Source organism: Eleutherodactylus coqui, chromosome 1 (genome assembly GCF_035609145.1).
Source record: "Eleutherodactylus coqui strain aEleCoq1 chromosome 1, aEleCoq1.hap1, whole genome shotgun sequence".
NCBI lineage: Eukaryota > Metazoa > Chordata > Amphibia > Anura > Eleutherodactylidae > Eleutherodactylus > Eleutherodactylus coqui.
In genome coordinates, this window is record NC_089837.1 from 347,332,441 (window position 1) to 347,347,038 (window position 14,598).

The following is a 14,598-nucleotide window of genomic DNA, read 5'->3' on the forward strand; positions in this document are numbered from 1 at the left end:
TTGTATGCGCAAAGCCCTCTTTCCCTGTTTGCTATTTTAGATAGAATAGTGATTAAAGTAGCAGAGCCACGGGGGATTGAAACCTAATACAGCAATAATTGCCATTTTATATAGAATAGTAATTAAAGTAAAACAACCACAGGAGGTTACAACCTCCACACAACAACATGTTGTGTTTGCTTGGTTCTGCGATGTGCTATGGTGAAAACCATCAACTGAAAATATATAAATATTTAAATCAAATATATATACTAAGCAACATTCCATATGATAAAGTTCATGTTTGGTAACTGTCTGAGTCTTCTGATTTATATATCGATCTATATAGAAATCTATATATTAGATAATGTATAAGTATAAAAAAATTACTGTCTACAGTGATATTATTTCAAAAAGGCACGTAAAGTATGGTATACACGTACAAAGTACAGTAGAGTGTCTGACAACTTAGCTTTCAGGCACTGGCTTAACTATAGAGGATGCAGGGGATGTGGTTGCACCCGGGCCCAGGAGCCTTAGGGGGCCCATAAGGCCTCTCTTCTCCATATAAGGAGCCCAGTACTATGAAGAATGCATTATAGTTGGGGGCCCTGTTACAGGGTTTGCATTGGGGCCCAGGAGCTTCAAGTTACGCCTCTGCTTTCAGGTCCCTGGAATAAAGCCTGAAATCTTGTAACTCATAAGTAGGAAGTGGAGGGACATACAGGATTAAGCAATCTACATAATACCATCTCAGGTTAAGCATATGCATTGTAGTATGTCTTGGATTTCAGACAGCATCTTAAATTTCTCATGAAGCAGTTCCATATGGAAGAATGTATATTTGGAAAACAGTGTGCATTAGTACCTTGCTACATGACTGGTGCCATTAAATGTTTATTTACTTCTCTTTCTACACATCTACCAACAATTTCACTGTAATAAATAGCAAGTTTTCTAAAGACTAAATGTTAATTTGGTTGCAAATCTAAAGAAATAAGCCGTCATGTTCTCCTGTGCTTATAAAAAAAAAAACATGTATCTTTCTCAAATTTTATTTAACATTATGCTGTTTGGCGCTCAAGGGGCACAACATGCACTAAAATAATGAACTAATAACATACAAATAAATATCGCTAGATTCATTTCAAGCCTTCTAAAACAGAGAAAGCTAATTAAGTTTATCAAACAAACTGGAGGAAAATATATAGCGTAGTTCCGTAAAAGAACAAATCTGTAATTAAAAAAATAAATCATAAAATGGAAACATGAAATCAGGACTTGTTTAATGCTTATCCATTGAAGCATAGATTTATTTAGCTAATGTGCAAGAGGCCAATGTAATCATAGGTAAAAATTACTGTATGAGTATACGGCTTAATAGTAAAGAATATAGATTTCAGCCTCAAACATAAATTTGTTACATTGTTCGATACTAAAAGAAATGTTTAATAGCAACTTAATTATAATATAGTAAAGTACATATATATATATATATATATATATATATATGTATATATATTAGGGAATTGCATATATATGAATTAGGGTTCATATACATGGCCATATTACAGTTGTGATTTGTACAAAGCTGTGGTGATAGGGCCTTCGTAGTTCTGAATGAACTCTAGGTCTTTGGTTTCATACTAATAAGTCAAATTACTTCCTTTATAAGTGGGAATGATCCAGCAAATAGGGAACATCGGGCACAGGAAAATCAATGCAAAGTGGAAGACAGCTATCATGATGACCATCAACACATCATAAGAGTCCTATCCTCTTTTCATTCAGAGACTTCAGTTACTATAAATGGTACTTAAATTATGATGCTGGTACAAGTGAAAACATCCACAGGAAATTTGGTTTCACCGTGCCACTCTTATTATAAAAATAGTTCCTGTTTGTACAGAAAGCAATTAAGCTATCACATAATAGGAAATATATTAGTTGTAAATAATTAATAGACATTGACTGTAAATGCAATTCCTTAAGATATAAGTCAACATTCCCCAAAGTATAGCTTTTTAATTTTAATTCAAGGCAAATACCGAAAAATCAGCTTTTGGCAATAATTGTGCAGCTCTACTTGCCTACAAATTCTAATTTACCTGAATGTGATCTTTTTGGAGATAGAGTTGGAGCTGCACTGTCATTAACCATTTAAAGGAACACTCCAGGCTAAACTATTACGGAATGTTAAGCCTAATGCCAGGCCTAACTAAACAAAAGTCATACACCACTCCCTTCGTGTTTTGCCGTAGGACAACGTAGTATAAGTTTGTCCTTAAGTATTCCTTTCAAGGGAACCTGTCATCAGCTTTTGTATGAGTAAACTAAAGGCACGGTGCTATATGACTAAGAATGGTGTTTCCATAAGAAGAGACATCAGGTTGTCCTTCTAGAAGAACAACCTTAATGATGGCCCAACCTTAACCTTAACTTGGTTAAATATGAAAAAGGTTCCCTTTTAAGGGGCATGTGCTGTGTTTGAAAGTTATCCCTAATCTACTGAATAGGGGATAACTCTTAGACCAATAGGAGTCCAACTGCTGAGGTTCTCACAATCCTAAGAGCGAGGCTCAGCATTTCCTGAATTGAGGGCAGTGGTGGTTGCATATACACACTGTTGCTTTATTCATTTCTAGATGACAAGTTCAAACATTCAGCTATCTCTATTAGTCCTATTGAAATTAATGCAAGGACAGTGCGAATGATACAGCCCTTAGTGACCATGAATATAGAGGGAGGTTTTTGAAAATGTATAAAAGAAAAACTGTCTTTGTTGCTCATAACAACCAATTCTAAAACAACTTTCATTTCTAATAGTTCTCTTGTTAAATGAAACCTGCAGTTTGATTGATTGTTTGCTATGGGCAGTTTTAGGCACTTTCATAAATCTGCATCAAATATCCCCCAAATACTAGATTTTGTCCTCTCTTTCCTTTCTTCATCACAATCAGTGATGGTAGTACATTTAATGAGTCAGGGACTGAGGTTGCTATCATACTACAGTTCAAATAATATATATTAAGTTATATGAATTCCATGATATGTAACTGACACTAAATACCCTCCCTACTATCAACCTCTCTCCTATTGACTGGACTGCTAGTGTAGGACCACATCAAAATGAGACCACACAGGCTGTTACTGTAGCCTAAATAGGAGAAGAAGAGCTACTATATGGGTACTAGAGATGAGCGAACGTGCTCGGCCACGCCCCTTTTTCGCCCGAATACCGCGAATTCCGAGTACTTCCGTACTCGGGCGAAAAAATTCGGGGGGCGCCGTGGCGGCACGGGGGGTAGCAGTGGGGAGTGGGAGAGAGAGAGGGCTCCCCCCTGTTCCCCGCTGCTCCCCCCCGCACCGCCACGCCTCTCCCCGCCCCCCGGCGCCCCCCGAATCTTTTCACCCGAGTACTGAAGTACTCGAAAATGGCGGTACTCGGGTGCGTAAGTACTCGAAACGAGTACGTTCGCTCATCTCTAATGGGTACCACAAAAATAGGGACATAATCACAGACAGCCACATAATAGGCACATGAGAATTAACCTACCACACAGGTTAGCTTTAAAGAGGACCTATCACCATGTGACCATATCTATTTTATCTAAATAATGATGGTTCCCCAGTAAACTACTAAATGGATATTATTTAAAAGGTAATTATTTATTGAATTTATTGAAAAAAGCTTCTTATTGTAGGTGGCAAAGACGCTATGCAATTGACCATTTTCCCACAGGCAAGGGGCTCCCGGCATACCCTCCATGTTCCCATAACACCCCCAGCAACATACAGTGTCAAAGTCATGAGATCTCACTAGTTATTGCAAGATGTTGTGGCTTTCACTATATGAGCTATCATGAGCATTGATATAGCAGTCATAGGCGAAATTTGTAGTTTCTAGGCCCCAGTGGAAATGCTATAACAGGGCCCCAATTATATTGATTTATTCATAGTACTGGGCTCCCTATATGGAGAAGACAGGCATTATGGGCCCTTTAAGGCTCCTGGGCCCAGGTGCAACCGCATCCCCTATAGTTGCGCCCCTGATAAAAGTTATATATGCTGTAGACAACAATGATAAAGGAGTACTGCTGGGCTTGTTGGGAGCTCTTTGCCCAGAAGTTCAAATTCGACTATTCGACTTCTGCAGGTAGTCAGATCATTTGCATAACTTTATTTCCATCTATGAAGCACTTTTTAAAAATAATTTATATTCACAAATTGTTCATTTTTTCTGCAGGCTTTTACAAATAAAACTGATAGAATCATTGTGGTGATACATCTTCTTTAACCCTTTGAGTGGCAGGTTTCCTACCACCCTGTCGTGCCCACCAGGGCAGGTTTTTTAAAATGGTCTAATCATTGAATTTCAACTAATTTTGCAGTTGCGTCTCAAGAGCCATAACTTTTTCATTTTTCCATTGACATGGCCATATGAGGGCTTGTTTTTTGCGGGACAAGTTGTGATTTTTTTAAACAGGGGGGAGGAAAAAAAGAAATGGGGAAAAAAGAAAAAAAGGGGCCATGTCATTAAGGGGTTAAAAAATGTATTAACTTCCTTCTCTGGGTCATTACGACGCACACGGATACCACATGTGTGATTTGTATTTTTGATTTTTTACAAAGTAAAGGGAGACAAGTGTTTTTTTAATTTTTTAAATAATTTTTTAACTTTTTTTTTTTTTATTTTTTTAAAAAAAATTTTTTTGTCCCTTTAGGGGACTTCCACAGGGACCCATCAGGACCCCTGATCACATTCCGGGGGTCCGATGGTGACAGCCCTTTACATGCTGCAGTGACAACCCTTTACATGCTGCAGTCACATAGACTGCAGCATGTAAAGGGTTAACACAGCAGAGATCGGAGGTTTTCTCTGATCTCTGCTGTAAGAGCTAGTACCTAGCTGTCCTCTGACAGCTAACAACCAGCTCTCCCTGCCACAGAGACCATCGCTTGCTTCTGACAAGCCGATGGTCTCTATGGCAACTTGTAAACAAAGCAGGACATTGCCGACATGTCGGCAATATCTTCTGCTGGTTTTTAAAGCCCTTGCACTGCTCTGTGTGGGTCTGTGCAGGCAGAGCACAATGTCACAGCTTGTGGCATTGTGCTCTGCAGTTCCCATAGTGATACATAGCCCGGAAATCTTCCGGGCTATGTTGCTATGAGCAGTGGAGCTCGTCCCGGAAAATTTCCGGGCGTGCCACTCAAGGGGTTAATGCAATATAAAAATTAACATGTAAATCTATAAATGAATAGCGTAACTACAATAAACAAACTAATTTGATCTTTTAAAGGGGATCCCAGAACTATAAGGCCTCATGTCCACGTGGAAAATCCGTCCCGCCGCGGATTCCTCATGTAGAATCCGTAGAGGGTCCCTCCTGCCCTGCGGACATGAGGCCTAAAAATCAGAATAAACTCATCTGCTCCGGACGATGTGGATCTTCCTTCCTTCGTGGACGGATCTTCTTACTTTGGCCTGGCGGATGTGCGCGGCACGCTGGCGGCGTGCCGCACGCATGCGCCGGGCACATCCGCCGGGCCGAAGAAAGAAGATCTGGCCGCGAAGAAGGGAAGAACCGCATTGTCCGGAGCAGGTGAGTTTAATTCTGGTACGGGTCTCTGCGGATCCGGACGGCTTCCATAGGCTTCAATAGAAGCCTGTGGGAGCCGTCCCCGCGGGAGACCCGCACGAAAATGGAGCATGTCCATTTTTTTCCCGCATGCGGATCTGCGACTGACGGGAAGAATGACATCCGCAGGTATTTAACTACCTGCGGGTGTCCAATGCATCCCTATGGGCAGCGGATCCGAGTGCGGAAGAAACGCTGCGGATTTTAAGCCCGTGGACAAGAGGCCTAATATTGATAACCTATGATCAGTTGATTATTGGGGTTCACCGTTCAGGATCCCCACTGTTCATCAGGTTCACAGTCATCGCAGGCAAAACTGAATACAGACAGTGCTGTCTATATTGCAGTGGCCCAGGTTGGTATTGCAGGTCCAGCTCCCAATGATTTCAATGGGAACTGTGCCTGAAGTAACTAAACTGGGCGACTGCACTATTGACAAAACTGTTGTGCTTCAGCTCCTTCCACAATGACAGCTGGCTCTATATCAACTGATCGACAGGGGTCCTTAACGGCGTACTACTAAGGATAGATTATGAATAGTAAAGTCCTGGTAAACCCATCATCCAGTACAGACATGGGCAAGAAAGTTTTATAACACTTATTTACCTATTCTGGATTTGTCCACCATCCTCAATATTTCTTCTCAAAGATATATTACAAACTGTAAGCATATACCCATGCAATGAACTTTATTTATAAAATCACACAAAAGCACTTTAAATTATAGTGAAAAATCAAATACTGTTACCTGTATAACTTTCCTGCATAGAAGATAGAGCAATAAAATATAATCATACCTTCATCACTGTTATCATCCACAAGGATAATTTCCTTCAGAAGATGCACGGGTGTATGGTTCACTGCGCTGTGTACCGATCGAAGGATCACTGACAGGGCTTCGTTTACAAAGATAAAAATGATTGAAATCTGAGGAAGCTCCTTCGGGTATTTTAATTTCTTGCACCTAAAAGAAATCAATATTTTGTATATCAGATATAATGTACACTTTTATATGATACAAATATAGAGGAGGAGGAGAAAAGGGAGGATAGAGGGAGGGAGGGAGAAAATGGAAGAAAGGAATGAAGAAGAAAGGAAAGAATAGCATAAATTTATGACACATCAGTACGCTTAGGTTTGAACTGAGAAATTGTGAGAAAATGTTAGCAGGAGTTGCATGACCTTTTAAAATATGCTCTAAATGGAACCTTTCAGATAGGTGGAATTTGGCCGCAACACATGGAAAAATCTGCATGCCTCTGTGTGGTTTTTTTATGAAAATTGAATTGAAAATGGCTTACTTCTAATGGTAATCCCACATCAAAATCCGCATATGGACCCGTGGCAATAAGGGCTTCTTCAGACAGACGTATTTCACACATTTTTGGGCATCCAAAAAAGTAGGACCTGCTCTATCTTTTTGTGCATTGCGCAGCTAAGGCCCCTAAAAAAGTCTATGAAAGGAGCGCATATACACACACAAATGCACCATACACTGCGCAATTCCGTGCAAAAAATATAACACATCTGGACCTCATTAGGCTAAATAACCTTTTAAATCAGGATGGGGGTGTTTTGCACACATTTGACGAGGCCCTGCATGCGCAAAAAGTACATGTACATGTATAGCGAACAGAAGCCTGTACATGTTCATGGACCCCCTTCACTTTGACAGAATGACATAATTTATTAATGCAGTACTTATTTGTTTATTTATTTATACCTTCTATAATTTTAGTTTTTTAATGAAATGTTGACATTCGGCAGACCTCTATGCAATCGGACTGCTATGCCTGCTATGCACAAATTTGGTGGATGCCATAAGGGCCTCCTAGTCTAGTACAAAATAAGTAGAGAAATTGCCCAAACCAAAAGATTACCTATTTTTTTCCAACTTGCAGAGAACACTTTAGAGCTGGGAAAACACAGAAGCAGTTAATTCAGCTTAGACTGCTTGTGTTTACACTGCTTGATATGGACATGCTTTCAGAGGACACAGACAACTGGTTTCTAAATTGTTAATGCAATGAATGCAGAAATTGGACATTTCATACTGCAGCAATCTCACTCCTAAATCACTTTATTCTTGAACCTGAGGGAGAATTACATTTTTGGAGACAAACACAATTCCATGAAATAGACTGAAGCAGTCGAATAGGCGATAATATTTTCATTTAATAGCATCACTATTTGTAAAATACAGCTACCATACGGCTATTTTGCCCTATCCAAGGTGATACATCATTTACAGCTTTTCCCATAAAATGTTTTTTGTTTTATAATGTGAACATTTATAGATGGGTTTAACAGTTGCACCCTGTTTAAGGAGATTACTTCGGCAATTTCTCACTACTTAAAGGTAATGCACCATGAAGAAAACCAAGGAATTAAGATAAATATAACCAACACAATACTATGATCCATGTTATAAACGTGTATTCATATTTACTGATGGTGCAGAATAATAAATCCTTGTATCACAACTATTACCTTTATAAGCAAAAGATGTCAAATAAGAAATTTGTAACAAAGTGAGATTCTATAGTGTTACCCTGTAAATTTTTCAGTGGAATGCATGTTACCAGTCACAGTAATCTGTATTCTGTCTGTGAACCTGCAGATTGCATACTACAAAATAGTCAACGGGCAATAGTCAGCACCTACTAAAGAGCAGCTAGAAATACAGTGTGATCATAATTACCAATTAACACAAAGCCACTATCTGCAGATTCTGAAATATATGTAAACACTAGAGATGAGCGAACGTACTCGTCCGAGCTTGATGCTCGGGCGAATATTAGGGTGTTCGGGATGTTCGTTATTCGTAACGAACACCACACGATGTTCGGATGTTCGGGTTACTTTAACTTTCTTCCCTGAGAAATCTTTTCTATATGCGCTCAATGGGGCCGGCGGCAGCAGCGCCAACCCCATTGAGAACATATAGAAGACAAATCGTTCTTCTCTGCCACAGCTGTAACAGCTGTGACAGAGAAGAACGATGTTTGCCCATTGAATTCAATGGAACCGGCAATACAGCCGACTCCACTGAATGCAATGGGCTGCCGGCGATCGCGGGATGAATTGTCGGAAAGGGGTTAAATATATAAGCCCTTCCCTGCAATTCATCCAGAAATGTGTAAAAATAAAAAATACATATATACTCACCTGGTGCCCGCAGACGGAGTTCAGCGCGGCAGGCTGCAGTTCTCCTGAACTGCTCTGAACAGCTGTGAGTAGTATTCAGCAGCCGGGGATTTAAAATCCCCGCCTGCTGAATAAGATGCCTCTGATTGGTCACAGCCTGACCAATCAGAGGCCAGCCCTCACTCACACCCATTCATGAATTCATGAATGGGTGTGAGTGAGGGCTGGCCTCTGATTGGTCAGGCTGTGACCAATCAGAGGCATCTTATTCAGCAGGCGGGGATTTTAAATCCCCGGCTGCTGAATACTACTCACAGCTGTTCAGAGCAGTTCAGGAGAACTGCAGCCTGCCACGCTGAACTCCGTCTGCGGGCACCAGGTGAGTATATATATATTTTTTATTTTTACACATTTCTGGATGAATTGCAGGGAAGGGCTTATATATTTAACCCCTTTCCGACAATTCATCCCGCGATCGCCGGCAGCCCATTGCATTCAGTGGAGTCGGCTGTATTGACGGCTCCACTGAATTCAATGGGCTAACATCGTCCCTATCCGTTGCTGTGTCGTTCCCATCATTTTCTTGAATTGCCAAGATTTTCACACATGAAAACCTTAGCGAGCATCGGCGAAATACAAAAATGTTCCGGTCGCCCATTGACTTCAATGGGGTTCGTTATTCGAAACGAACACCCGAACATCGCGGGAAGTTCGTTTCGAATAACGCGAACCCGAACATTTTGGTGTTCGCTCATCTTTAGTAAACACTGAATATTTATTTTACTTATCTATACACTGCATGCATAGTTCACACCACTTCATATTAAGTTCTGTCCCCAGTGGGGCTGACAATCAATATTCATCTACCTGAAATGTGGGAGGAACCCTAAACATAGGGAGAACATATAAATTCCAGGCATATTGTGTCCAGATTTGAACTCAGGACCCCAGTACTAGCAAAGCATCAGTGCTGACCACTGAGCCATCCTGCTGCCCTATTCAAGGATTTGAGTAATTTTAAGTGAAATTACTCTTATATGTACTATACTTTGAGGAAAAGACACCACAGCGACTGTTGATTGCATGACAGCCTCAATAACAAGTCTATGGGAGAGTGGGAGTCATATCTTCATGCTCAGTGCAATCTTCACCAGTGGACACTGCAGGAACCAGGGATTGGGCGACTATAAAAGTTACATTCCCCGACAGAGAGAGAGTGCATGCTCTGTCTACCGATTGGACCTCCAAACACAATTGTGGGGTCACCAAATGATTGTTATGGCATCTGGTGGCCTAGAGTAAACCTTCAGGCTTGGTATTTCATTTTAACTATTATACCCTGCTTGTGGCAGGATGTAGTATAATGACTGCCACCCTGCAATACATAAGTACTTGATGAAGATTCTAGTTGAGCATCAAAATGAAGTTTTAGGAATAAAACTCTTGTGTGCCAACATCTTGCTACCTGATGCTTTATGTCCTTATGGGGAATTTAGAAGTAGCACCAGCAAGAGTTGTCTCATCATTTCCATTTGACTACATATATAAATAACTTCATAGTAACCATCTCGACAGATCACTGGTACTGATAATGCATTTTTTGTTCCCCCCTATTGACATCTACTTCCAAAAATCGAAAAAAAAGATGATTAAAATTTGTTTGTAGTTTTTATTGATTGATTTTATTGATCACTTAGGAATGCAGCTTACCTCGCAAAAAAACAAATCAGCATGCTGCTTCATTGACGGGAAAGTCAAAACCTCATGTGTGTCAGTGTGCAGCAGCAGAAAGCCATTTTTTACATTCTTTTGTTTAGTAGAATTAATAAATCATAATGAACAATGTATGAATTAGGTATGACCATAATCAAAAATTATTACAAGAATACTGTTAATGTGATTTTTACCACGTAGTGAATAGAGATGAGCGAGTATACTTGCTAAGGTACATTACTCGAGCGAGTAGTGCCTTAGCCGATTATCTCCCCCTCGTCTCTAAAGATTCGGGGGCCGGCGGGGGGCAGGGAGCGGCGGGGGAAAAGCGGGGAGGAACGGAGGGGAGATCTCTCTCTCCCTCTCTCCCCCTGCCCGCTCCCTCCTGCTCCCAGCCGCAACTCACCTGTCACCGGCGCCGGCCCCCGAATCTTTAGAGACGAGCGGAGAGATACTCGGCTAAGGCACTACTCGCTCGAGTAATGTGCCTTAGCGTGTATACTCGCTCATCTCTAGTAGTGAACGCTGTAAAAATTACCTCTGCCCTTAAAAAATGGCACAGTTGCTCTTTTCCATTTTACCTCACTTATTAATTCTTGAAAGTTTTTCAGTTATATGGTATATTAAATAGTACCATTAAAAAATACAACTTGTCTCACCAAAAACAAGCCCTCAGACAGCTATGTTGAAATAAACTAAAGAAGTTTTAACTTTCGGAGGGCAACGATGAAAAAATATAAGCAAGATAACAAAATAATGTTGATGACAGGAAGGGGTTAAGTATTGATTTTTGGTCAGTTGCATTAGTTAAATATATTCTATAAATGTGTTAATAAACAAAATTAGAATTAATGTCATTTTTACAGCTTGGCTTTGGCTGGTTGTATTATATGAATCAGCAATTTCTAGAAAACAGAATCAATCATGTACTAAAAATAAAGGTCTCTTTCAGCTGAGAATGACTGTAATTATTAGTGGATTTTATTGATTACTCATTTTTATTACAGCGCACAGCTATAAATCTCAGAAATATGTTCTTTGCCTGAAGAAAGAACATAATGATATTGTTATATGAATGCACTGGTACAATACTGAAGGTAAAATAATGCTGTATCAGTCTATTGCACATGCAATTAAACTTTTGCACATAGGGTGTTACAGATGCTAGGGCCATATAAAAAATAATAACATATATTGATATGGTTTCTTCTCATTTGAACTATATATATATATATATATATATATATATATATATATATATATACACAGATAGTCCCCGACTTGCGAACGTTCGATTTACGAACTTCACAAGATGCGAACAATCTGTTCTGCACAGTATGATGTAATGCTATGGCATTACATCATGCTGTGCAGGGACCGGAGAGGCTTCTATCAAGATCACGGGACGCTGTGTGGTTGCTAGGCAGCTGGGCCTCCTGAAAGGCCCCAGGGCTGCCTATGCAGAGTGCCTATCAAGCCGTGCGCTTAATAGACAGTCTGCATAGGCAGCCCTGAGGCCTTTCAGGAGGCCCAGCTGCCTAGCAACCACACAGCGTCCCGTGATCTCATCGCGGGACGATATACAGGCCCCTTGAACGCCAGGTGCCGGCTGTTTCTTACAGCGGGCACCCGGCGGCAGCAGTTCCGATGAGCCGTGCCGCTCGTCAGCAATGTTAACACTTTAAATACCGCTCTGACAGCGGTATTTAAAGTGTTAACAGTTCCAACAAGCGGCGCGGCTCATCGGAACTGCTGCCTCCGGGTGTCCGCTGTAAGAACAGCCTGTACCCGACGTTGTATGGAGCAGGATCCACGCGCGATCCCCTCCACTTGCGAACAAATGGACTTGCGAACAGGCTCCTGGAACGGAACCTGTTCGCAAGTAGTATATATATATATAATGCGACCAGTCAAAGCCAATCTGTAAAATTGACACATTTCTAAAATATATTTAACTAATGCAACTGACCAAACAATCAATACTTAACCCCTTCCAGTCATCAACTTTTTTTTGTTATTTTGCTTATATTTTTTCATCCTTGACTTCCAAAATTAATAACTTTTTCAGTTTTTTTCAATGTAAATATAATTTTTGTTTAAATACATTTTTTTCAATTTTTAGAAATGTTTGCTTATAGTTGTTTGCTTTTTTTACGGTTGTTATGGTAAGACATAATAAGCTGTAGTATGTTTCAGCACTTTTTTGCGTTTTACAATCATTTGGTTTTGCTCTCATTATTACAGCATGCACCATAAGGCCTCGGTCACAGGGGCGTTTTTTCCTGCAATTTGCGGATCGCATGACAGATGCGCATCCGCAAATCGCGTGACCGGGGCCAAAAAAATCGCCCGAAAAATCTGCTCCTAGCCACGTTTCATTAGAAGTGGGCCGGAGCAGTGCAGCGCTGTCCAGCGCATTGAATTCAATGGAGCCGGCAATACAGCCGGCTCCATTGAAAGCAATGGGCTGCGGGCGATCTCATGATGAATTTTCGGGAAGGGCTTAAAAATATAAGCCCTTCCCTGAAATTCATCCAGAAATGTGTAAAAAGTAAAAAAAAAAATATACTCACCTTGTCCCTGCAGACGGAGTTCAGCCGCGGCCGGCAGTTCTCCTGAACTGCTGTGAGTAATATTCAGCAGCCGGGGATTTAAAATCCCCGCCTGCTGAATGAGCTGCCTCTGATTGGTCCCAGCTTCACCAATCAGAGGCAGCTCTCACTCACCCAATCATGAATTCATGAATCGGTGAGTGAGTGCTGCCTCTGATTGGCTCAGCGCAGGGACCAATCGGGCAGCTCTCAGCTGAATGACAGCTGAGAGTTGCCCCTGATTGGTCCCTGCGCTGAGCCAATCAGAGGCAGCTCATTCAGCAGGCGGGGATCCTCAGTGTTCAGTGATGAGGGGACTCCCTGCGGGGCTTCGTGGAACCCTCCGGGAGTCCCCTCATGCCCTGCAACCTCTGTAACATCAAACAATGTCTTTACGCACAGCACAGACCTTACAGGTGTGCATTCTAGGCACACATGTCCTTTTTTTTGCAGGTGCGAGTATTTTGCACTTCTAAAAAATGAACATGTGAACACTTCATAGGAAACCAATGGTTCTAATAGACGCAATTTTTTTGCGTACATAGGCATGCAGAAAAAACGCGCCTGTCTGACTGAGGCCTAAGTGGATAAAGTTTTAAAAATTTCACATGGAATCTACAGCAGAATTGACTTGTGGTGCAGAACTTCAATTCAAAGCATGTCAATTTATGCAGCACATTTTCATATGGGTTCCACAACTTCAAATAAGGAGTGAAATCACCACCAGAACCTACATGAAAATACGCAGCAATTGGATTTTCCGCTGCAGATTTCCAGCTGATCCTCTTAGCCTATAATAATCTGCAGCAAATCTGCTTCGTTGATCACACCCTAACAGTATTAAAAGTGTTGGAAATACATTAGATCTTTGGAAATACTTTGCAGTACATATCTTCCCTGACTAGCCCTTATTATAGTCTGGAGCTTCATTCTGAAGTCTACAGGTTTCAGAGCTAAATTCCATAACTTCCTTATTGTTCACTGTCTGCACAGAGCTTTATAAAACTGATCCATAAAAAATGCAAATGGTATATATAACTGTGTAGTTATCTATGTAAATATGTATAAACCTGAAATACATTACAACATATCATTTTATTATAAATGATTTAATCAACCAAATTACGCCAACAGTTTGCTTTATTTGCTTGGGCTCAAGGAATTGCATCTTTTTTTGTTATGAAAACTCAGATGGAATACTTTGGATGAACTTTAATGTGGCATTTTATTTCAAGGAAAAAATAAATCTGTAAACCAGATGTGATTTGCCTCTTAATAATTTTTACATTATTTTTCAGTTGCGATGTACAACGAAATTATAAATATAAAGTCATACATATATTACCCTTTAGAAAAGCTCAGCCCATATCCAAGAATGAACAAAGAGGGGAAGAAAAATATATTTTTTTATGATCTACTTTAGCATATATTGCGTCCTTTTTTTATTATAACATTAAAGACAGTTCTGCAAGCTCCAAAAGCTGGCTGATGCATTAACACCGATTTTACAGAACTTTTTTCTGGGC

At 40.5% G+C, this 14,598-nt stretch overlaps 1 protein-coding gene across 1 annotated transcript in view; it reads right to left on the bottom strand.

Moving 5' to 3' along the window:
• GALNT17 (polypeptide N-acetylgalactosaminyltransferase 17) overlaps positions 1–14,598 on the bottom strand; it is a 357,786-nt gene that overhangs the window by 215,115 nt on the left and 128,073 nt on the right. The window contains exon 4 of the mRNA XM_066576414.1: positions 6,419–6,585. Coding sequence (XP_066432511.1) covers positions 6,419–6,585 — 167 coding nt within the window. The remainder of the gene's footprint in view (positions 1–6,418; positions 6,586–14,598) is intronic.